The 22,611-nt window shown below is 39.0% G+C and overlaps 1 protein-coding gene across 3 annotated transcripts in view; it reads right to left on the reverse strand.

The window, feature by feature from the left end:
• Positions 1-22,611, reverse strand: part of plxdc2b (plexin domain containing 2b) — a 435,240-nt gene that overhangs the window by 257,724 nt on the left and 154,905 nt on the right. For all 3 annotated transcript variants that reach the window (XM_059972140.1, XM_059972142.1, XM_059972141.1), the window contains exon 2: positions 315-511. In XM_059972140.1, the coding sequence (XP_059828123.1) occupies positions 315-511 (197 nt within the window). The remainder of the gene's footprint in view (positions 1-314; positions 512-22,611) is intronic.

A 22,611-nucleotide genomic window follows, 5' to 3' on the forward strand; every position in this document is an offset into this window, starting at 1 on the left:
AATTGATTTGTGATATCGTCACTGGAGTCAAGGCAATTTTGATCAATGTCTTATTATTATTCCTAGGAAAATAATCAAATTTGTCAATAAATCACATCTTCAATTAAAATCTCAAAAAGCTGCAATCTATAACATAAATTATACAAATGAACTCTTGCAAGTGATGGCATATTGTCTAATACTGACCATCAGATACAAATACACACCAGATACAATTATACAGTATAACCCTAGGAAAGGGAAAAGATTGCAAAATCTGGCTATTCTGAGCTCTTTTCAAAAAATAGAGCTCCTCACCAACACAACAAACATACCTCAATTTTTGTATCATTGGTATTCTCCTCAGACGGTTGAATATCAAAGATTTTAGTTGGATCAGTGAAATCCTGCTCCAGGCTTGCTCTATTTGTATCCACTGATTTGGGTTGCTGTCTCTTCAATCGGTGATGGTAGGTTTCGACATCTACAAAGTTATCTGAAGATAACTTCTGGCTAAGTGCATAGAATGCTCCTGGGGGAAAAACACATAGGGAAATGGTTAGGTCACATGGGAAATTATATCATTTTAGTAAACATTGTAAGATCTGCAAAACAGAATGAACACTCAAGGAGTATTAATCTCTGAATAAAATGGTCATACAGTAAGTGTAGAGTCTAACAGTATTCGTAGGTCAATTAGAAGTAACTATACACACAAGAGACTATAGATGCTGTAACCTGGAGTAAGGAGTAACACTGTTTGTGGAGCTCAGTGGTTCAGGTATCAACAATAGAGACAGAGGAATGATCAACAATTTGAATTGAGACTCTGAATCAGGACTGAGAGCATAATGGAGAGGTGGGCAGTACAAAGAGGTGAAAGGGAGGGGCGAGGCAGGAAACAGATGAAGAGGGGGATATTGGGTAAATGGAACCAGATGGAGGAGGGTACTAGGAGACAGTGGCTGATGGAGGGGACAAATAAGGGAGAGAAAACAGAAGTAGATGGAGCCAAGTGGGTGGCGGGATGGGGCAGGGGATGGTCAAGGTAGAATTGTGGGCTGTAAGGTGATGAGTAGAGAGAGAAGAAATGCTGGAAGTTGCATTTCAAAATATAGAATAAAAATATGCTGGAAATACAGTTGATGATATTATTAATGCTTAATTCATCATTTAACATTGATCAGCCTATTATTTGAACAACGTATTGACCCTAAGCAGGCATCCATTAATTTAATGGACGAAAGAGTTCCAGACAAAAGCAGTATCCATTCATTCTCAGGAATACTAATTATAATTTACAGTGCAAAGCCTTCAGAGTTGGTTTTGTAATATAAGGCAAAAAAGGAAAGCCTGTTAGTTACAAAATTGGATAATATCAGATTGGTATTTTGTGTAAAGTAAAACACAAAAACTTGCTTTCAATATCATGTCAAATGCAACAACTATTAAAATAGGTAATTATCCATTTACTCATAATGAATCACTATTTTCCCTTACTGAACTCACTTCCATTAAAAAGTTCTTCAATCTAAATGTGATGAAATGTTAATTTTGTTTAACCCATTCTAATAACTGGAGTGAATACATCTACTTTTGCATTTGTGGACTGCGAAAAGCTGAAACAAGGAGCAAATTCAAAGAATTAACTCCTACAAGGATAGCAACAGAGGACGGAACTGACATGTTATGCAAATAGTTCTTTGTGCTATTACAGGCAAAACTGGTAGAGGTGAAAGGATGTCATATGTTAAACAATTTTCTTAGATTTTGCAGCATAAAAACTGGTTGTTACAGCCCATCTTATCAATGCCAACACTAATACCACTTGCTTCAATTTATTCTGCATCTTTCCTGTACATGTCCAAATGCCTTTTGAAGATTATAATTGTATCTGTGTTTACTAACTCCTCTAGCAGCTTGCACCAGACATTCACTACTCTATCTGTGAAAAACTTACTCCTTTTAAATTTCCAAGACACAAGAGATTCTACCAAAGATAGAAACCTTGAGCAACGCACTCAAAGGTGGCCAAAACCCTTTGAGTCTCCACTCAAAACATACACTGTTCATTTCCTTCTATAGCTGTTGCCTCACCTGTTGAAATCCTCCAACATATTGTGTGCATTGCTCTTTTAAATTTCTCCTCTCTCACCTTAAACCTATGTCCTTTAGTTCTAGATAGCCTTGCTCTAAGAAGAAGATATTACCTAGCTATCCTATCTATGACCCTCATAATATCCTGAATCTCTGTAGGTCATCTCCTCAACCTCTGATGTTGCATTAACAATTAACTCACCCCATCCAATCTGTCATTCCTGGCAACATTCTTGGTGAATCTCTTCTGCACTTTCTCTAGTCTTATCTCTTCCTCAGAAAGCTGAAACAGGCCAAACTCCCACAAAAGCTTTTGCTTAACGTCTACAGAAGCGCAATTGAAACCACCCTGACCAACAGCGCCATAGTGTGGTATGCCAGCTGCACAGCTGCTGAGCTACAAGAACTGCATTGTGTGGTGAAGGTGGTCCAGTGAATTGTCAGGATGGAGCTCCCAGCACTGGACACCATCTATTCCAGCAGACTCAGGAAGAAAGCAATCAGCATAACCAGAGACACCACACACCCCGACCATTCCCTGTTTAACCGGCTGCTGTCCAGCAAGAGGTTCAGGACACTAAAAGCCAGAAGAAATAGACTGAGGAACAACTTCTACCCCAGAGCTGTGGCCTCCATCACACCACTCACACAGAATGACAACTGAAACTGTGAGCACACATATGCACACACAAGGACTCAAATACTTGCACTAATGGCACTTTGTGCATTACTGTGATATTCTGGTGCTGCTGCAACTTATTTTCTGCTACTTTAATACTGTTTTTCTATTACTGTCTTGTTTTTATCTATTGCTTTGTTTGATTGCCTGAGAGGAAGCCAAACAGAGTTTCATAGTACCTATGTATAATGACAATAAAGATCATTCAATTCAATGTAGTAGTCTGAACTGTACACATTACTGGAAATGCATTCTAACAAATGCCTTATTTTGCTGCAACCTAATGTCCCAATTCTTGCACTCAGTGCCTCAGTCTAAGCTTTCTTCCTTATACTGTTAGTGTCACTACTTTCAGTGAGCTTTGAGATTGCATCCCAAGACTTCTCTTTATATCAACACCCTCCCAAAACACATTATCTCACACAGCTGGATTAAATTTCATCTGCCATCACTTTGGCTAGCTTTCCACATAAATTATGTGCAACTGCATCCTTAGACAACCTCCTTCACTACGACTCCAGCAATTTTTGAGTTGTCTTCCAAATTAATCAGACCACCAACATTATCATCAAAATCATTTGTATCTATATTATAAAAACAAGGTTGCATCATTGATCGCAGTGATACATCGCTTTTAACAGACTTACAGTAGGAAAAACATCCATTCATCACTACCCTATCATTAAGCCAATTTTGAATCCAGTTTTTCCAACACATCTCAAATTCCTTGTGCCTTACCATATTTGATCTCCACTACAAAAGTCCTTTCCTGCTCAGAATTATTTAATATTTATATGCAAGGTCTGATGAATTCAGGTCCCAACTGTCAAAACAGTTAGCCCACCAAATGATTTTATGTGACTTTTAATGACACTGGAAATGGGCATTCTAATATTCGTTTGAAAAAATATATCAGTAGGTCCTCTTCTCTCTGATTCTTGGCACTGTTAGGTATTTAGCTGTCATTTCATTTACGTTTCAGGGTAAACTCTTGCAAAAGTTTGAAGCTAGCAGCACTGCAGGTGCATTGCAACAAGGAAAAGTTTACTTCCTTGCTTCTTTTTAAAGAGATCCCACAATGTGGACATGCAATTTGTAAAGATCTTTTGAGGAAAACAGTCCTTTATTTGTAGAAGATTTGGACTCAGCTTCCAGTCTTCTTGACTGGAATGACAGAAGCAGTGTTATTAGTACTGTATACATGCTGACATCTACTGTACCATCTGGGAAAACAGTTGCTCTTCCTTTGAGCACAAGACAGGCATATTTACAAAATGGTTTGTGGGCAACATCGTCATGGCCATAAGATGAGAAAGTCAAGGTTTAGATAAAGTGAAAAGGAGATCATTATACTTTCCTCAGACCATCAGAAATTACATATTACCACCTAGTAAAGGCAACCACTACTATTCATGAATATTAGTAATTTCAATACCAAGGTTACATTCAAACATTTAAAGAATGATATTTGCAGAAGTTGCCTCTTAACAATTTCCATATTATTCCATCATTCACTACTGGACTCAGACAACACTTTTACCATAATTATTGAACTAGTATCTCCCCAACATCTGCAAAAACCTGAGCTGTACAATCAGTTGTGAAGCTAAAGCAGTAATCTGCAAAGATGCTGACAGAAATCTGTGATCTACTGAGATGTCTTCCCCATCTATTGATCACTGTCTAACGTCACTTTAACTAGATTCCTGTTACCCAGCAATAATGATGTCACCAAACATTCAATTACGTTTAAAATACACCCAGATAACAAATTGAGATGTAAAAACACTATTTCACCCAACCCTTTAACATTTTTCATAGAGTCAAACACCAAAGGAACAGGTCTGTTGGCCTACTATGCCTGCACTGACCAGTCCATACGTATCAACATGCATCCTATTTTTTTCATACCCCCATTGACTCAGAACAAGTTGCAGAAGCCAGATAGTGTACCAACTCGCCTGATGTTAGACTGGGAGGAAATCGAAACAGCTAGAGGGAGGCCATGATCACTGAGAGAACATGGAACTCCAAGGAGACAGCACCCAAGCTCATAATTGAACCCAGGCTTCTGGAACTGCATGGCACTGAGATGAAGACCTTAAAAATCCATTGCCACAGACCTTGAGAAACATTTAATACACTGTGTGAAGGTAAGAATAAAATACCAGGAGCTTCTGTTACAAATAGAATGTACTTTAACTTCATTATAAACTGAATATTGCTGAAAGAATTACAGACTAATTATTTGCAGTATTTGTTTCTTGACAGAGTGTGATGTTGTTAAAAGCAGTAATTGTGGCCTCGAACACCATTATGAACTTAGCTGTACCTCGCTGATCAAGCTATAATATTTTTTATGGATGTTTTAGCATTGAGAATGATTTTCAAGTATTGAATGCTTTTGACAAAGGCTGCAACACTCCATTCTGTGCAGGAGCAGTGAACGACTGACAGCAACAACTAGAACTCTACATTTAACTGCACAGATGCATACTCCAAATGCCATTAGTTCCACTGTATAATCATCGTGAAGTGACATTCTCACCATTAATATAACTGCAAAATATCGGCCATTATATGTATTTTTCCTCTGTACTATGACAGTGTATTAACATAATAATACAGTTTATGTCCTGACTTGACTGCTGGTACATTTATTGTACATCAAAGAAAATACGAGCAACTCTTTTTGGTCCAGGTACAGAGAGATTTTGCATATTTCTTGGCAACATAAGCACCAGCTTCACATGTAGAAAAGAGGATGAGACTTACATGTAACAAGAGTTACATGGACATAAATCATTGAAGATCATGTTGAGAGTTCCTACAAGATTCTGTGCTTCTATGGAGGCAGAGAACATAAAGCGAGGAACTCATAATGGACTGATCCATCCCCGGCATCAGGATGTGAAGGTCTTAAAGCAGAAGCACACCTTTATTACATGATCTGAGGGATAGGAGACTGTACCCCACCCTGGACATTTCTCTCTCCATCAATTGGATAGGAGATACAAAAGCCTGAAAGCATATTGCACCTTTATCAAGGACAGCTTCTATCCTGCTGTTTTAAGACTATTGAATAGTCCTCTAATATAAGATGGACTCTTGGCCTATCAATCTACCTTATTAAGGCCTTGCATCTTATTGCCTTCCTGCACTTTCTCTGTAATTTTCTCCTCTCTCACCTTAAACCTGTGCCCTTTAGTTCTAGACATTTTGCCCTAGGAGATAAATAACTAGCTATATGCTATCTATGACCCTCATAACTTCATGAAGCTCTGTACTCTGCATTCTGCAGTATTTATTCTGCACATTGTTACTGTCATCTCTTATATTACCTCAATGCTCTAATGTAATGAAATGACAAGCATTCAAAACAAAGTTTTTCATTGTACTTCAGTACATGTAACAATAATGAATCAATTTACCAATATTTAGTTATGTAGATAGACTGAAGAGGCTGTCACAGACACCAGGGGATGAATGACTTCCTCATCGTAAAATTATTTTTTTTGTAACTTTGAATGATAGTGCATATGATTTTACTAAAATAGCAAATGAATATTCTGCATGGAGGTTGGTGACCATGGTGTGCCTTGGGGATCTGTTCTGGTACCCCTACTCATTGTGATTTTTATAAATGACCTGGATGAGGAAGTGGAAGGATGGGTTAGTAAATTTGCTGATGGCACAAAGGTTGGGGGTGTTGTGGATAGTGTGGAGGGTTGTCAGAAGTTACAGTGGGACATTGATAGGATGCAAAACTGGGCTGAGAAGTGGCAGATGGAGTTCAACCCAGATAAGTGTGAAGTGGTTCATTTTGGTAGGTCAAATGTGATGGCAGAATACAGTATAAATGGTAAGACTCTTGGCAGTGTGGAGGATCAGAGGGATCTTGGAGTCACGTCCACAGACACTGCGCAGGTTGACTCTGTTGTTAAGAAGGCATACGGTGTATTGGCCTTCATCAATTGTGGAACTGAATTTAGGAGCTGAGAGGTAATGTTGCAGTTATATAGGACCCTGGTCAGAACCCACTTGGAGAACTGTGCTCAGTTCTGGTCGCCTCACTACAGGAAGGATGTGGAAGCCATAGAAAGGGTGCAGAGGAGATTTACAAGGATGTTGCCTGGATTGGGGAGCACCCTCATGAGAGTAGGTTGAGTGAACTCGGCCTTTTCTCCTTGGAGCGACGGAGGATGACAGGTAACCTGATAGAGGTGTACAAGATGATGAGAAGCATCGATTGTGTGGATAGTCAGAGGCTTTTTCCCAGGGCTGAAATGGCTAACACAAGAGAGCAGAGTTCTAAGGTGCTTGGAAGTAGGCACAGAGGAGATGTGAGGGGTAAGTTTTTTTTTTAAAAATGAACACAGAGAGTGGTGAGTGTGTGGAATGGGCTGCTGGTGACAGTGGTGGAGGCGGATATGATAGGGTCTTTTAAGATATTCCTGGATAGGTACATGGAGCTTAGAAAAATAGATGGATGTAACTCTTAGATGTAATAGATGTAACTCTTGGTTATTTGGTAGGGACATGTTCCGCACAGCTTTGTGGGCCGAAGGGGCTGTATTGTTCTGTAGGATTTCTAATATCACTCTTGAATAACCTCTCACTTTTTCACAGAATAGCTTTGGGACACAAAGAATGCTTGGTCAGCAAACACAGAGGTGTTCATGTGGTACAATTCACATTGTGAAAAGATATATTCATTACAGAAGCAGCAAATTATTAAATAGCAGATTAGCTTAAAAAAAATCCCATCATTAGACTCCTGTTGACCTTCTCCAGATCACTTTCCGACAAGGCACCAACTTACAACCTTCAACTTCAAATTCAATTTGGTGCCTGCTAATTTGAGCGTGCTTCAATTTAATACACTAGGTGGCAGTCTCTTCTAGATATGCAGAGCTCTGATCAAAGTTCAAAGTTCAAAATAAGTTTATTATCAAATACATATACCATATACAACCCTGAGATTTATTTTCTTGCGGACATACTCCATAAATTCATAATAATGACCACAACAGAATCAATGAAAAGACCGCACCAACCTGGGTATTAAACCAGTGTGTAAAAGTCAGCAAAGTGTGCAAATACAAAAATAATAATAATAATAATAATAATAATAATAATAATAATAATAATAATAATAATAATAAATAAGCAATAAATATTGAGACCATGAAATGAATTGTCCTTGAAAGTGTGTTCATAGGTTGTGGGAATATTTCAATGAACTAATTTATTAAATAATTATTGGTTAAACGCCAAGAAAAGGTACATTTGATTGAAGTGGCCAACATCCTCTACTTTCCCTCCCGACCTGAAGCTTATTCTAGTAGAATACCCTTTACATTCCATTGGTCCTGCTACTGAAACCTGAGCGGAATCTTATGTAGTTCATGAAAATTATGTCCACCAAATCAAAGCAACTGAAAATATCCTTGCCATGACATTGCACACTCCCATCGCTGCTGCAGCCAACCCACCCAACAATAATACACAAAACTCCAATACATCACCCAATGGCTTGAGGGGAAAAAAAAACATACAACCTAAATTTTGAGAGGCAGCCCGAGTAATCTCACCCATCCATTAGGATGTACTACAAAATGCACATGCTATTTCCTACTTTCTGATAGATGCCAGGCTTCTCATAGCAAAACGTTCAGGATGTTTTCAGAGTATCAACTCCCACATGATGACAGAGGTGGTTCACAGCACATAGCATAAGAATAAATGGTATCATGAAAAACAAAGGCTGCACTTCGTATTGACTGAGAATTGGTACAGAAACAAATGTTCAAATCTCTGTGCAGCAACTTCCTTAACTGAAGAAAACAGAAAGAAAAAATACCTCTGAAACGTATGCTGATTACTAGGTAATGACAAGTTAAATGCAGGCAAAGCAAATGGTGAAGTTAAACCATAGTCAACAGTAACAACCATATTTAATATTTCAGTAATATTTGAGAACTATTATAAATATATTGCATGATTAAACATTCTTGTTTGTTTATTCATTAGGGGTTATGTATAATCTGCTTTTGTTTATTCGTTACGGGTTATTTATAAAAGTATATGAATGGCATATTCATCTGCCATCGCATCATATGCGCATGTCTCATGAAAAGGAAAAACAGGACTAAGAGATATGTTCTTAATTTTGTGTTTCCTTCCAATTAGTTTTATGTTTTGGAGTTACAAAAAATAACAATGGTGATGAGATATTTTTAAAATGAACCGGAAATGGATATATACCTGCCGGAGCACAGGGAGACGTTCAGAGTTTAAAAAAAGAAACAGAATAGCACGTGCCTTTTCAGAAGAAAGTGAGAGAAGATGTTCAAGTTTAAAAAAAGGGCAGGAAATGGGTGAATTCACAGATTCATAAACAGTGAGTACCTGCTGATAATAGTCATTTGCAGGCTTTATCAGTTCAAAGGCATACAGTCTGCTGAGTGCATTGTATTTAAAGGCATATAATTTCCTTAGAAATTTAACAGCTCCAACCAAACCAGCGGAAATTGGTTTTGCTGATATTGTGAAAGTAATGCAGGAACACTTACACCAAAGTTATTGTTGATTGCAGAACATTAGGTTTCATAAGTGGAATTAAAAGGAAGTGTAGTCCATTTAGCATACATGGCTGAACTGAAGAAGTTGGTTAAGTATTGCTAGTTCCGTGATAGGCTTAATGATACATGGAGACATTGTTTAATTCGTGGAATTTTACAAGAAAACAGCACCTAACTGAAGTTTAAAATACGTTTAAAACAGCAGTTGAAATTGCTGTACTAATGGGAACAGCAGACAGATATTAAATTGAGTTGCAGTCAGGCATGAAAGTGGGAGTGAACAAAATCCACGGCCTCTAACCAGAAACCAGGCTGACTGAACAACTTGTGTTACCATTGTGGCAGGGGCTCACATACACCAGACCAATGCAGGGTTAAAGGTGAAACTTGCAGAAAATGCAACAAAGCACACATATAAACAGCATGTCAGATAGTCGAAAATAAATGCACTACACAGGGAAGGAAAAAATAAGATAAGAAGTTGCAGCTACAAAAAAGAGCACTAATCTGGACACTGTTCATGAAAAATCTGATAATGATGCGAGTGACACAGGACTGTGTAGCCTTGGGATTTACAGTGTGAAAACTAACAATAGACAATCAACATGCCTTACACCAGAAGTGAACAGCAAATTAATTAAAATGGAATTGGATACCGGCACCTTCAGTCATTCCGCAATTGAGTTTAAATGGCATATCAAAAGATACTGAACTGAAGTCTGCAGATATCCATTTCAGAACTTATACTGGAGAAAAGATAGTACCTGTACAAATGATATTTGAAACTGTGAAGCTTATATGTGATAAAAACAGGAGAACCAGCATTTTGGGGACACGATTGGCTAAGACAACTATAACATGATTGGAGTCCATCCTCCATTTGCATGCAATATCCCAGCAATACAGTCAACTGAAAGCAAATTAAAAAATGTAGTGGATAATACCACAGCATTGTACAAGGATGGCATTTGAAGACTCAAACATATCAAGGGTAAAATAGTGTTACATCAAAATGCCACAGCCAAATTTTACAAAGTCCATCCGGTTCCTTGTGCCATCCACGATAAAGTAGCTAGTGAGTTCGATTGCACAGAGGCTGAAGGAATTCTTTCCAACGATAAGTGGAGCCCATGGGCAATGCCAGTGATCCCAGTAGCCAAGAAAAATGGGGTCGTCAGGATTTGTAGTGATTTTAAGGTCACCATCAACCCAGTACTAACAGTAGATCAATACCCTCCGCTCAGGATAGAGAATATATTTGCCAACTTTTCTGGAGGGAAACACTTCAGCAAACTGGACTGAGCTGAGACCTACCTACAGATGGAGATGGAATAAGAATCCAAAGTGTTTCTGACTATAAACGTGCTCAAAGGCCTTCTGTGTTATAATAGGCTTATGTTTGGAGTAGCATCTGCACCTGCACTCTGGCAGAAAGCTATAGATCATTGCTGCAAGGCTGCTCAGGCACTCAGTGTTACCTGAGCAACATCATTGTTAACAGAGAAGAGAACAATGAACATCTGCAAATCTCAACAGTGTTAATAAGATCAGAAGATTATGGGATCAGCGTACAACACAACAAGTATAAATTTAAACCAAACATCGCTTACTGTGGTCACACCATTCATGCACAAGAATTTACACAAGTGTGCTGAGAAAATTCAAGCACTGCTGGATAACCCTAAGGCCAAAGGACATGTCACACTTACAATTCTTTTTAGGATTTTTCAATTACTATAACAGTTTCCTGCCAAATTTAGCTACTGCTCTCCACCCTTGAATTTATTACTGTAGATCCAGAAGAAATTGAAATGGACTAAGCCTGGATTGGGGAGCATGCCTTGAGTGAACTCAGCCTTTTCTCCTTGGAACGACGGATGATGTGAGGTGACCTGATAGCGGTGTATGAGATGATGAGGGGCATTGATTGTGTGGATAGTCAGAGGCTTTTTCCCAGAGCTGAAATGGCTAACGTGAGAGGGCACAGTTTTAAGGGGCTTGGAAGTAGGTACAGAGGAGATATCAGGGGTAAGTTTTTTTTTATATATATATATATAAAACGCAGAGAATGGCGAGTGTGTGGAATGAGCTGCCAGCAGCAGTGGTGGAGGCAGATACGATAGGGTCTTTTAAGAGACTTTTGGATAGGTACATGGAGCTTAGAAAAACAGAGGGCTCTGGGTAAGCCTAGGTAATTTCTAAAGTAAGTATGTTTTTGGCACAACATTGTGGGCCGAAGGGCCTGTAATGTGCCGTAGGTTTTCTATGTTCTATGTTTTTATGTTCCAAGCAACGTGAAGTGGCTTCAAAAAAGGTAAAGGAAATAGTGATGTCAGACACAGTACGCAAACATTACGAGCCATGTTGTCCAGTAAAGCTTGCTTGTGATGCCTTCCCTTATGGTATGGGTGTAGTCATATTACACGTTATGAATGATGGAAATGAACACCCCATAACCTGTGTATCACACTCCCTTACTGCTACACAGATTGACAGAAAGACCTTGAGTCTGGTTTGGGGGTCAAACGTTTCAACCAGTACTTGCATGGGAGAAAGTTCACCTTCATTACTGAACATCAACCAGAAGTGTGCGTTTTCAATTCACAGAAGTGTGTTCCACTAACAGTAGCAGCACAAATGCTGAGATGTGCTCTGTTTCTTGGAGGATACAGTTACTGGATGGAATGCAAGAAAATGTCTAATTATGGAAATGCTGAAGGATTGCTTCATTTATCCTTAGAAAAGGAAATACCGGAAAAATGTACAAAAGAGGAAACTCCTTTTGATGTGTTCTCCCTAAAGCAAATTTAAAGTTTCTCTCTTACAACTGAGATGATCCAAAGGGAAACCAGAAAAAAACCCCACACCCTCTCAGGTCTACACGATAACCCCAAAAGGCAGAAAACCCAGCTCCCCATTTTTACCAGTGCCAAGATGAATTTGCTCTTGACAGAACTTGTGAAAGCTGTTGTACCATCCAAGCTGAGAGCTAAAGTGTTGGAGGAGCTACATGCCGCTCATCTAGATGTGGTCAAAATGAAAGTGCTGGCTTGAAGCTTTGTCTCGTAGCCAGGGATAGATCAGCAGATTGAGCAGCTCACCATGCACTGTTGGGATGCCAACATGGCCAGAAGATGCCAAGAACAGCACCCCTCCATCCCTGGGAATGGCCGGCATTGCCCTGGTAAAGGATTCATGTAGATTTTGCTGGTCCTTTCACATGCACAAAGTTCTTGGCAGTAGTGGACGTAGCTACAAAATGGCCAGAATGCTTCTACAGCCTCCTACACTGTTGATGTGTTGTAAGGACTGATGTTCCAGGACATTTAGTCAGTGACAATGGACTACAGTTTGTTGTGGAACAGTTTCAGTCATTCCAGAACATGAATGAATTAAGACATATTGCATCTGCATCGTACCACCCAGTTGTAAATGGCTTTGCAGAAAGTTTTGATAAAGAAGTGCATTAATGAAGTTAAAGAGTTAATAAATGTTTTGCTGTTTCTTTAAGTATTAGCAAACTAACACGTCTTGTCATGTACTTGTAACCACAATGAAATATTTTGTCCTAGCAGTTTAAGCTTGTTCCTGTTTTATAATTAACTTGTAGTTGAAATTGTCTGAACTGTCTACACTTGTTTATGATGTGTGATTAACTTATGGGTAGAATTGCTGTCTAGTACAATGAACTATTGTCTTATTAGTAACTTTGAGGGGAACTGATTCAGCTTGATGCTTAAAGATGTTATAATCACAATGAGTGAACCTTGTCTAAGTCGCATGTATCTGTAGTATTATCAGAGATCCTGAGAAGGTCCGGTCGGTAACAGGTTGAGTCTTGCCTACGGTAGATCTCGGATATCTTGCCGGATGAAGTTGTAATAAAAATTATACGGTGTCTAATTTGACTTAATTCAACAGGTTTGTCCAAAGTCTAAAGAACACACTACACTAAAACTGAATACAGCGTATGTAGTTGAGACGAATTCTATACTGAGCTGGAATTTATAGTTAAGGAGAGGAGTATTGTATATTTATTAGCTTCACCTCACCCCCCTCAGGTCTCCTCCTGTTATTTAGCATTCCCCCTCCCCCTCCTACTTTCAAATCTCTTACTATCTTTTCTTTCAGTTAGTCCTGACGAAGGGACTCAGCCTAAAATGTCAACTGTACTTCTTCCTATAGATGCTGTCTGGCCTGCTGTGTTCCACCAGCATTTTGTGTGTGTTGTTTGTGTATTTATTGTTTAAGTAATATTTGGGTAATATTGTAAATTTATTGTTGGATTAAGGATTCCTGTTCCTTTAAATAATTCATTATGGGTTATACAGTATGTAAAATTACGTGAATGGCATGCATCATAACGCCACTACGTCATAACGTGTGCGTCTCACTAAAAGCAAAAACGATACAAAACACACATTCCTGGCTCTCAGTTTTCTTCCAATTGGTTTTATGTTTTTGAGTTACAAAGCATATCAACAACCTTCTGCAGGATGACTTGCTGAAATTTGTATCAAGCTGCAGTTAATTTATCACACCTACACTTGCTCAAATGAAGCTGCCAAAGGGGACTGCCTTTCTCAAGATTACAGATAATATAATTTCCACTGAAACTTTTCTGTACATCCATCATTTTCACAGGTTACTCTTATTAAACATTGAGTGAGTTATATCACCTACTGCATATGATATTACTATACAATTGAGAGGAAAACTGCTTCAATATCTGCTGCAATAGATGGCTGCAAAATCAAACAAAATTCTTCAGGAAATTAGTGTGTTGGTATTGATAGTGTTTTGCAGATCCTTTCCTCAGGTTTAAAGACTTGGGAATCAAATTTCCTGTTGACCGAGATAAAATTACTCATTCCAGAAATTCATTCATACGCATCAATATAGATCTTAATCACGATGATCTAGCAGGTCAGAAATGTCATAACTGAAAAGTGTGATATTTGGCATAATTACCAGCACTTTCATGATGGATGAATTTCCATGTGCACCATTAACTCAGACACTTAAAGCCATTTTTCTTTCAAATGGATTACAGTGTACTTTACTTGTTACAAATGCAGTAGCTGAGTTCTGTTCCCATCGTAATTACTTCTATTACATCATCATTGCCACCATGAGTGAATGCTATGGTAATTATTACTGTTCTAGGGTCTGCTGTTGAAGTGCAGCACAAGGTTACTTGGACAACTCCTTTCTTTTACTAGCTCAGTTCGTACGGACAGAAGATGAAATCTTGATTCTTGCTCTTCTCAAGAAGCTGGGCATCTTTATAATACTTCTGTTCTCTTTTTTGCAAGTGTACTTGCTTATTGGGAAGGTGAATAGCAAATATAGGCTTTAGTTTAAACTGAACATAAACTCGTGTGGTCAGAATGATGCAAAACAAGCATGAAGACTAGAAAATCTGCAGATTCTGGAAATCCAAGCAACACACACTAAATGCTGGAGGAACTCAGCAGGCCAGGCAGCATCTATGGAAAAAAAGTACAGTCGATGTTTCGGGCCGAGACTCTTCATCAGGACTGGAAAAAAGTTGATGAGAAGTTAGAGCAAGAAGGTGGGGGGAGGGGAGGAAGAAGTACAAGGCAGTAGGTGAAGAGTGAAACAGGGAGGGGGGAGGGTGAAGTAAAGAGCTGGGAAATTAAACGGTGAGAGCGGTGAGAAAGGACATCTGATAGAAGAGGGTAGAAGAACATGGAAGAATGGGAAGGGGAGGGGCACCAGAGGGAGGTGATGGCAGGTAAAGAGATAAGCTGAGAGAGGGAAACGGCGTGTGAATGGTGATGTGGGAGGCAATTACCAGCAGTTCCAGAAGCTTCTCCAACCTGAGTGTGGCTTCATCGCCATGGACTGATGCGTCGCAATGAGAATATGAAGTAGAACGAAAGTGTGCGCTCACTGGGAGATCCGGCTTTTTCTGGCGGCTGGAGCTGAGGTGCTCAGTGAAGCAGCGTTCTAATCTACGTCAGGCCTCTCTGATATAGGAGGCCACAGCGGGAGCACCAGATACAATAAATGACCCCAACAGACTTGCGGGTGAAGTGTTGCCTCACCTGACGGACAGTTTGGGGCCCTGAGGGAGGAAACGTAGAAGCAGGTATGGCACTTGTTCCACTTGCAAGGATAAGTCCCAGCGGGGAGATCAGTGGGGAAGGATGAATGGACAAGGGAGACACGCAGGGAGCAGTTCCTGTGGAAAGTGGAAAGCTGGGAGGGAGGAGGGAAGCTATCTTAGGTGGTGCAATCCTGTTGGAAATGACAGAAGTTACGGAGAACTATGTGCTGGCGCACATGTGCTGGGGTGGTAGGCAAGGACAAGAGGAACCCTGTCCTTGGTGTGGTGGTGGGAGGATGGGGTGAGGGCAGATGTGCAGGAAATGGAAGTGATGCAGGTGAGGGCAGCGCTGATGGTGACGGAAAGCCCCTTTCTTTAAGGAAATGAGGACATCTCATTAGTTCCTCATCCTGAGAGCAGATGTGGCGAAGACAGAGGAACTGAAAGAAGGGGATGGCAGTTTTTTGTTTTCGACTTGAACTTACATCCAGGTGACAATGCGAATTAAAACTATAGACAAAAATTCAAAACTGCCATAATTAATTGCTTATTAGTGGTTACATCCTTTAAATATAATGATATCAGAGTATGGTATAATATGCTCTAATATAAAACTGTTAGTTGGTGTGCTCAAGTCCAATACTCAGTGCCAGCTATGGTGGATTTACAATTTCTAAGTAGGCAAGTATTGAGTCACTTCAGGGGCATATCTCTTGCATATCAATCAAGGCCAAAAAAATGAAAAACTACAAGCTTCATTTTTTATTATTTGGGGCATTTGAGGAAAAATTACAAAACACTATGGAATATTTCTTCTTGCAGTGTCAGGTGCCAAAGACATAACAAAAAGAACAAAAGTTACCACGATGATCACCATGAATGAGCTGGATGAATGTGATTAAGATCTACACTGTGCGGACAAAATGAATTTCTGTGATGAGCAATTGTACTTCAAAAAACAGGAAATGTGATTCCTAAATCTAAATCTTAAAAGGATTGCAAAACATCGTCAATACCAAAACACTAATCCTTTAAAGAATATTATTTGTTTTTGCAAAAGTTATCAACTTTGATGACAATTTATCTCTGCATTTTAACATAAAAAGTGCAGTTTTGCAGTTTCATCCGGAACTGCATAGAAATAAGTTAAAGCTTAAGCTTTCTTGTGTGATCAAATGCACATGCACATGTTAAACATACACTCTTGGTGTGATCAGTTTTCCAGTGCAAAAGGGCAAGGGATGTTTGGAAATCCTCTCTCCCCTCCATCACTATTTGTTGCAGTGATCTGATGAAATAACTAATATTCCATCAATCAGTTTTACCTGCTTTCTCACTAAGTACAGGATGAGGGAGGGAATCTGCTCACATAGTTAAGAAATCCTGTACCTAAACACAAGCAAAGATAGTCTGGAAGAGTAGGTTCAAGACTGCCCCTGCAGATTTCAAGTTTTATGCTACCTATTTAGAGCTATACTGGAATGCCCCTGGTGAGCAAAAGTGGAACAAAGCAATGTCATACTGCTCTTTGATATGGCATCCTTCATGAATTTTGTTTCACTCCATTTTATTTATTGAGTTCATTTCAAAGGTGTACATGTACACCACCAAACAAAGCAATATTCCTTCCAACCAAGGTGCATGACACCGTATGTACAACTAAGATACAACACAGAATATTACCTCAAATAAATTAACAAATAACATCACAAGTTAAGAAGTACAATGCTACTGGCACTGCATACGTGTTGAGACCTGGGTGAGGGCAGGCAGCTCAGTAGCATCATGTCTTGGGTGAAGAAGCTGTTTCCCATTCTCACAGCTCTGTACTAATGCTACAGCCCCTCATGCCTGATGGTAGGGTTCCAAGATACTGTTGGATGGATGGAAGGGATCATTGGCGATCCCGTGCCCTACTCATCAGTACTCCTGATAAATGTCTCTGAAGGAGGAAGAGAGACCCCGACGATCCTCTCAGCAGTCCTCCTCATAATCCTTTATTGGGTCTTGTGGTTCCATACCAGACAGCCATGCATCTGGTCAGGACACTCTGAACAGTTAGAATGGGAGGAGGCAGGTACAACATGCTGATCTTATGCAACTTTCCTGTGATTTTTGGAATGATGTATACAGTCTCACTCATCTTACTGGATAAATGTTGGAAGAAGTGGTACCCCCTCTATTTCATTACAACATGCAGCGAGCAGTGCTTGCTTTAGCAATACTCCAAAGCTGAGAACTCATCCATTTGTTGTTCAATGCTTAAACATTCTTAGAACTATTCATTTTCACCAAATTCACTAATGAACCTCTGACCTAAATAAAAACTCATTTAAGAGACTATTCAACATCATATTCATTCAACACTGTTGATTTCAATTTAAAACACACCTTGACTGGCAAACCTTACTTATTTCCACTATCTCATTTTGGAGGGTGGGACAAGATCCTTAAAATGCTGTACATGCAAAATTGTCCACTTGTGTTTTTTTGCCAAACACCACCTTTTACTTCTTTCCATGTTCCCACTGTAATTTGCAAGGACAGGAAGATGCAGTTACTGGTGAGATTCTTATGGGCTATTAACAGATTGGTCTGTTCCCAATTTGTCGGCATGTATATACTAGGTCCACTTAGATATCACCATGCTATGAATTGTGCATTGAATTTCCACATCAGGAAATTTTGACTTAAATATCAGTCTGCAACATGCAGCTGATGAGAAGTTTAACCAAGACTGTAATTAAATAAAGCAAAAGGAAAACTCCTCTCACATTCATTAGAAATTACAAAGGCCATTCTACCTCCTTCTTGATTGACATTCTTATCACTACTAATAAATTGTCATTCAAATAATTGGTTTTTGTAGCATCTACACAAAGTTACTTGTTATGTTGATGTACAAAACAATGTACTTCAAAGTAATTGTTTTACTTCAGATATTTTCAACAGATGCAATAAGATGCTCAATCTGTTATTAAAAAAAATAATTGTAACAGTTGAAAGCCTCTTATCTTTGTCCATTCACTTAGAAGCATCTTGTACACTATATACTTACAAATCAAAGTTCAGGAAATTAGATATCCTATCAATTCTAATATAAAGCATTACATTCTTGGCAATAATAACTTTTTCTCCCAAAAGGATTTTACAGGGTTTAAGTCAGGAAAAAATAGTGTTGAAACAATTCCGGAAATATGACAAACACATATTTTTAAGCTATAGGCAGTTTTTCCAACTGTTATGGAAATAGCAACATGACAACTTGAGTTCAAGTACGCTCCTCGAGCATTATGTCAGGTGTCAAATTATCAATTCATCCTCTCCCTCAGTGGTGTCTGGACTCAATAATGACTTAGGTATCCTTGTTGGCTGAAAAGTAGGTTAGGACATTAGCTGTAACACCATATTGATTGACTTCCAAAAACATTATAAAGAATGGCAGAGATCCAGGATAATAATTCTTTCTCCTTAATATCTATTGGTGTGGCCCAATAAGTCTCATGTTCCTTCCTTAGATTATATTCTGTGCAAATTCCTCATCAGAGCCAAGGTATTGAAAAGGCAGAAAGCAAAAACAATAACTGGACTTGCATTGATAGACAAAGGAATAATGCTGCCTTTCATTGTTCTGAGAGCTGCCTTCAACACTATCTGTAATCTTTTGGGAGTAAATGCATTCTTCAGGCAGCTGATCTGAAACAGCACTCTCTCAAGGAAATAGTAACGTGTCCGTTGGCATATCAACAGTCGGAATGCAGAATCTATGTAGTCATGCAGAATGAGAATAAAGATGTAGAAACCAGGAACAATAAAACAGATCTAAATCACATATGGGAAAGAAATGAACATTAATGAAATACTGATGGAATGAAATTCTGCCACTTGTAAAATATTTTCAAAGCCAGAGAGGTTTTTTGGCAGCAGCAATGACTAATGTCATTATAAATTATTACATTTTAGGAAGACCAGTCAATGGGACTTTCACAGTAAACTACAGGGCCCTGGGGAGTAGTACAGAATAAAGCAACCTAGTGGAACAACATGCTCCCCTGAAAGCAGCATCACTGATAGTTTTGGCAAGCTGGCTTTCATCAATCATAATCGCAGAGTACAGAGGTTAGGATTTTATGTTGCAGTTGTACAAGATGTCGGTGGGCATGCACTTGGAATACTGCATTGAGGTTTGGTCACTCTGCTGGAGAAGAGATACCATTAAGCAGGAAACAGTACAGAAAAGATTTACAAGGAATCTTGGGGGGTGTTAAGCAGGCTAGAACAGTATACATTGGAGCATAGGAGAATGGGGGGGGGGTGATCTGATATTGGAGCATAGCTGGAGTGAATAAACACAGACTTTCTCCCAGCATTGGGAATCAAGAACTAGGTTTAAGATGAGAGGGGAGAGGGTTAATAGGAAACTGAGGGGCAACCTTTTCACCTAACCTAGAGGGTTGGCTGTATTTGGAATGACCTGCCAGAAGAAGTAGGTGAGACAGGGATATTTACAACATTTAAAAGACACTTGGACAGGCACGTGCATAGGACAGGTTTTGAGTGAAAAGAGACAAATGTAGACAAATGGGGTAACCTTGTTTGAACATCTTGATCAGCATGGACCAATTGGGCCAAGGGGCCTGTTTCTGTGCTATACGACTCTTACTCAAATTCCACCATAAAAAATAGAAAACGTCAGAAACACGGTTCTAATCTGATTAAATAACTTCCATCTTTTTCTGTTTCTATTTCTACAAATGCTTGACCATCTGATAATTCCAGCATTGTTTGTTTATACTTCAGATTTCCAGCAACTCCAGCTGTTGACTTCCATAATTTCCCTAATGTTAAGCTATTCTGTCTGGGAGTAGTCTGTTTAACAAATCTTGCACAACAGCAATATCAAGTTTCCTAAAGAGTTAGTGGTGCAAGGCAACTTTCAGAAGAGAATGGCAACAAAGTCAGGATTTCCACGATTAATTATTCAGTTCTTTAAACCTGGCACCACAGATGAATAAAGGGTATAGAATACTGGCCTTCAGCAGTCAAGGTATAAAGTATAGGAGTCAGACCTTATGTTGCTGTTGGATAAGTCATTGATGAGGCTGAACTTGGAGTACTGTGTATGGCTTTGGTTGCCCCGTTATAGGAAAGATGGGGTTAAACAGGAAAGACTGCAGAACAGACTTACAAAAACATTGTCGGGACTAGAAGGCCCGAGTTACAGGGCGATGTTGTTCAGGTTAGCACTTTATTCCTCAAAACAAAGGAGAATGAGGAGTCAACTGACATAAATAAGAGAGGAGTAGAAAAGGCATTTGGTAACAGGTAGGGGTATCTAAAACTAGACAGCAAAGGGGAAGTTTTAAAAGAATCCCGAGGGTTAGGTTTTTCACACATTCGTGAGTATATGGAACAAGCTACCAGAAGAATGTTGAGGCAGATACAATAGTATCACTTTACAAGAACTTAAATAGGGTATGTTCACAGAAGGGGAATCCAACTTGGAATTCTCTCTTCTTCCTGTCCGCAAATGGGTAGAAAATACAAAGACCTGGAAACATGTTCCACAGGCCCAAGAAAAGCTTGTTCCCTGCTGTTATAAAATGATTGAATAGTTTCCTACTACGATAAGATGGACATTTGACCTCACCAACTACCTTGTTCTCCTCTTGCATCTTATTGTTTATCTGCATTGCATTTTCTCTGTAGCTATTACACTTGATTCTGTATTGTTTTTGTTTTACCTTGCTCTACCACAATGAACCGTGCAACAATTTAATCTGTATGAATACCATGCAGGAGAAGCTTGTCATTGTACCTTGGTATATGTAACAATACCAACCCAATTCGAATTCCATTTTATTTTGCATCTTTGCTGTCATTTTAACTCCTGACCTATTATATCCTTTCCTGTCCATTCATCTCCTGCTTTTATACATCCCTTCATATCAAACCAAACCTTGTCCTTTCACAAACCCTCCTGTTAAATCTACTCCTCCCATCTTACAGCTATTCCTGACACTATATTAAGGTGTGACTAAGGTTTACTTGCATTTCTGCAGATTTTATGCACTGCATGCATACATTGATCACAATATAATTTCCTTCAAGTAGGCAAACAGTTTGGATTTCCAGAATTCTATTGCTCAGTCAGAAGTGATTTTCAAAAGACCGTGAGAGCCCACCTCCCTACACTTACCTTTCCCAATATCCACATGCTGGCCTTTCTGTCTTTGGTCTTGTGCATAACCTCAACAACAGCATCTTGTCTTCCAGCATGGGATATTGCATCCTTCCAGTGAAATAATGAATTTCAGATAACTATCCATTCCAATTTGAATTTCATATATTTAACAATGAGCTGTCTCCCTTCAAGTAATTCCAGATTTTTTTCACCTTCCTCATGTTTTTAATCATTTGCTGGACCTCACCACCCTCCTTCATCCCACACTACCCCGATTCATTTAATTCAGCCTCTCCTGGTCTTCACCATGTGACAGCTATTGTGTATTAAAAATTTCGGTAATATTTGAGTAATATTGTAAATATATTACTTGATTAAGCATTCTTTGTTGTTTATATAACACCTTGCAGGTTATATGTAAAAGTATATGACTGGCATACATAATTGTGCCACCATGTAATTCATAAAAACAATGTTAGACTCATATTCCTGGCTCTCTTGTCTTCCTTTCAATTAGTTTTTCTGTTTTCAGAGTTACAAAACGTAACAGCAGCGACGAGCAAGAGAAAGAGTTAAAAAGTCAATTTGGAATTCCTAAAAGAGAACTAAAAGAGCATGCTGTTGATGAGAAATCTGATAATGATGAGAGAGACACAGGACTGAGTAGCTTTGAGAATGCACTGTGTAAACTAACACAAGACAAGTAATATGGTTTACATCAGAAATGAATGTCAAATGGCTGCTTGTCATTCCAGAAAATGAGTTTCAACTGCATTGTAAAGATACTGAATTGAAGCCTGCATCTACTGAAGAAAAGATAACTCCTGCAGCAGAAAGATACAGCAACCAACAAAGCACACTGGGCTTGTAAGTGGTAAGATCAGGAGGGCCAGCATTGTGGAAGCATGATTGGCTGAGACAATTACAACTTGATTGGCGATCCATCCACAAGTTGCAAGTCACATCCTTTGCAATAAAGTCAAATGAAAACAAATTAAGAAAGGTACTGGATGAT

This window comes from Hypanus sabinus, chromosome 6 (assembly GCF_030144855.1).
Source record: "Hypanus sabinus isolate sHypSab1 chromosome 6, sHypSab1.hap1, whole genome shotgun sequence".
Classification (NCBI taxonomy): Eukaryota; Metazoa; Chordata; class Chondrichthyes; order Myliobatiformes; family Dasyatidae; genus Hypanus; species Hypanus sabinus.